The 3,641-nt window shown below is 44.9% G+C and overlaps 1 protein-coding gene across 1 annotated transcript; it reads left to right on the plus strand.

The window, feature by feature from the left end:
* Positions 1-26: 26 nt before the first annotated feature.
* RPL17 (ribosomal protein L17) lies at positions 27-3,602 on the plus strand. The gene is made up of 6 exons (XM_009875321.1): positions 27-75; positions 166-206; positions 1,935-2,069; positions 2,235-2,333; positions 2,874-3,065; positions 3,511-3,602. Exons 1-6 carry the CDS (start codon positions 36-38, stop codon positions 3,556-3,558), a joined length of 555 nt encoding a protein of 184 aa, XP_009873623.1. The 5' UTR covers positions 27-35; the 3' UTR covers positions 3,559-3,602.
* Positions 3,603-3,641: the final 39 nt, after the last annotated feature.

Here is a 3,641-nt window from a genome sequence, read left to right on the forward strand (position 1 = left end):
TTTCCTAATTTCTTCTCTGCAGTTGAGCTTCAAATATGGTGCGCTACTCTCTGGATCCAGAGAACCCCACGAAATGTGAGTCGTTTATCACAAACGTTCGCGTAGGATTTAAGCCGAAGCCATTGAGATTTTAATTGAAAATGTTGGGTTTTTTTCTCTTCGCAGCATGCAAGTCCCGGGGGTCCAACCTGCGGGTGCATTTCAAGGTATGTGCATAGTAGGAAACGCAAATTCAGGGGAGTTTCTGGTTTTTTTTTTTTAATATATATATTTTTCAGTTTTTTCTTTGTTTTGAAAAACGCGTTTTCTACTCTTTTGTATTATTCCGTAGTGTTGGGAATTAGGGCTGGGCCAGCCACTGAATGTAGACGGATGCTCTCTAATCTCAAATGGAAAGGGAAAAGGGAGTAAATCAGACTTGAAAGGGAGTAAGTCAGACTTGAGGCTTGAAAAAGAAAGTTAACACAGCTTTGATAAAACAATTGTAGTACTCCTAAGGAAATAAAGGAAATAATAAGTAAATACAGAACTGGTGTTGAAACACACCTTCTCCCTCCCTCCCCCCGATATCCCCAGTGGTGCGGCAGGGGTGGGGGGAGCAGGGGAGGCCCCGGCTGGCACCAGGGCAGCCCCAGGCTCGGTGGCAGAGGGGAACCGGGCACTGGGGCTGGATTCGGGAACTCGGGATTGAGATTAAAGGCAGAAGATTGGATTGAGGCCTTCTGGGATGCCAGCCACTGCAAAAAGAGGCCTTAACCCCCTGTTACCCTTCAGTGTTACACTGGATATGTTTTATATGGAACAGAATATGCTTGTTGGTCACCTGTCCTGTCTGTTCCTCACCAGAGGTGCCACCTTTCACTTTGTGACCCTTTCCTTCCTGGCCCCCCCAGCATGGCACACCAGATCCAGCAGTGGCTTTGGTCACTAATAGAAGAAGTATCAGCCAGAGCCTTTCTGCATCACCATCCCTGGCATTAACTAAAGATCAGGCGTTCACTTTGAGTAGCAGACACTGCAAAAATATGCTCCTAACTTCAGAAAGTAGTGTCCTCTTAGAAGAGGCTAAGCTGAAAAGTAAAACCACGGAATTAAATTGGTTCTGTTTAACTCAAAACAGGACACGATGAAAAGTAAAACCACGGAACCAAATTGGATCTGTTTAATTCAAAACAGGACACGTGGTTAATTAAGAGTGGTAGGATAGGCTGGGCCTGTTTTGCTTTATCTCCTTGTAATATTTTTACCTATGGGAAGAAAGTCCAAGAGGATGAATCCTTAAGACCTTCGTTTGTAACATGATAAATTAAAGCAGGAGAGCAGTTGCAGCGAGTTAGATGAGGCATTTGTTTCATTTGTTTTTCTCTGCCTTGGTTGGTTGGGAAGAACATCATGGTGTTCTGTTGCTCGTCAAGGAATGTGACTGACTTCCGCAGTTAGTGTGCTGTTTAAGCACCGAGAGCTCATCCTTGATTTTTCTTTGAGGTGTTTTTTTTTTGGTTTATAACTCATACAGATATAATTGTCTGTAGCTTGTTTCTCATGGCTTTCTCTGAGGTGCCGTGCTTGATATTTTAGTAGGAATTTATCCCCAGGCTCCTCTTTTGGATTAGTGGCCAAGGAGGAGCAATGAAAAGTGTAAATACATTTCGATTTTGCTCTGGCCATTAGGTAAAAAACAATAAAGATGTGGTACAGCCACAAACTCAGTAATGTGAGTCATACCAAGGGTTAGAAAAGTAGGTAACAAAAAAAGAAAGTAGTGGGGCAATTAGTCTTTATTCATTTTTTATGTGAGTGTGTGTGAGGGCTGCTTTTAAGCTGAGTTTATAGCAAAAAGGATAGTATCCAGGGAAGGGAGAGGAGTGCTTTTGCTGGTGTTGTAGCTTGGAAAGATCTGCTGAGAGGAACTCTGCTGTGCTCTGTGTTGGTAGAACACTCGAGAGACGGCCCAGGCCATCAAGGGCATGCACATCCGCAAGGCCACCAAGTACCTGAAGGATGTCACCCTGAAGAAGCAGTGCGTTCCCTTCCGGCGCTACAACGGGGGAGTCGGTAGATGCGCCCAGGTAAGGCCTGAAATGAAAAGGCATCTGTTTGCAGCGTCAGGTTGTTGATCAAACTTAGTTATTTTGGTATGCAGCCTTAATAAAAGGGGATGTAGCAGCAAATTGGTGCTGTTTAAAGGCAAGTTGTGTTGTACCAGGGCAAAAAGCGACCTTGTCTTCTTCCAGGCCAAGCAGTGGGGCTGGACGCAGGGACGGTGGCCCAAGAAGAGCGCGGAGTTCTTGCTGCACATGCTCAAAAATGCGGAGAGCAACGCTGAGCTCAAGGTGGGTTAAGCGGTAAAACGTTCGTGTCGGGCGCTCCTGAACTCGACGTCTCTGATGTGCAGAACACCTGCATCGGAGGTGAAATGAAATTGCGTAGAGGCTTTGGCATACTGTCCGTGTGAAATAGGCTGCCTGCGTTTTACGGATTAAAATGTTAGTAATAATTTTTTGCAAGTAAGTGGTCGTTGACTAGTTAGAATTAGTGTGGTTTAGATCTACAAAACAGTAAAATCTGTGGAATCTTGGTCAGTTTGTATCATCGCAGTATCCTTGGTGCTTCAGTTTGGTAACTTTGATGGCAGTGATGACTATCTTAGGACACCTTTGGAACACTCATGAAAAAACCAATTATTTCTGAGCCATCAGCGCTGTTTTAAATCCTGGTCAGTGTTTTTTTGACTTGGGTTGGTGCTTGGTTTTGTGACACCACTGAGTTCAGCTCTTGGACTTGTTGGCAGTGATCTGTGTGGTTATTCATGTTTATAATTAATTTGAAGTGCAAAACAAATCACAAGTTTTCTCTTTGCCTCCCTTTCCCAGGGTCTTGACGTGGATTCTCTGGTCATCGAGCACATCCAGGTCAACAAGGCTCCCAAAATGCGCCGGCGCACCTACAGGGCTCACGGCAGGATCAACCCCTACATGAGCTCCCCCTGCCACATCGAGATGATCCTCACCGAGAAAGAGCAGATCGTTCCCAAGCCGGAGGAGGAGGTTGCTCAAAAGAAAAAGGTACCCTTATACCCTGTGAAAAGACCCAAGTGTTTGCCAGAGGGGTTGCTGTGATGACTGATCTTAGGACACCTTTGGAACACCCATGAAAAAAACCCATGCGGTTATTTCTGAGCAACCTTGGTACTTCTCTGTGTTGAAAATCTGGGGAGGTGCTTGTCGTCAGGGGTTTGTTTTTGCACGAGTGGTTTGTCCTTCCCTGACGCAGTAGTGGTGTTGCCCAGTTTAGCACATCGTGACTTTACATGCACAGGCGAAATTGAAGTGACGGCACGTAGGCCAGGTCATATTTGTAGGGACTCTTTCTGAGCTGGTGCTTGTAAACCTGTAAAGGAATTTCCAACAATTCCTCATCCTTTCAAAGGATGGCTAAATTTATTTGCGAAGAGGTTTTGGGAAGGTGCAGATGATGGGCATTTTTCTGATTTCTGTGTTTGTTTTTCAGATATCCCAGAAGAAGCTGAAGAAGCAAAAGCTGATGGCTCGCGAGTAAACCTCTGACAGCACATGTACATAAATAAAATTTTAAAAGATTTATTGCCTGTGCTTCTCTGCTCTCTTGAGGCTTTCGCTGTA

This window comes from Apaloderma vittatum, unplaced genomic scaffold, assembly GCF_000703405.1.
Source record: "Apaloderma vittatum isolate BGI_N311 unplaced genomic scaffold, ASM70340v1 scaffold33198, whole genome shotgun sequence".
Classification (NCBI taxonomy): Eukaryota; Metazoa; Chordata; class Aves; order Trogoniformes; family Trogonidae; genus Apaloderma; species Apaloderma vittatum.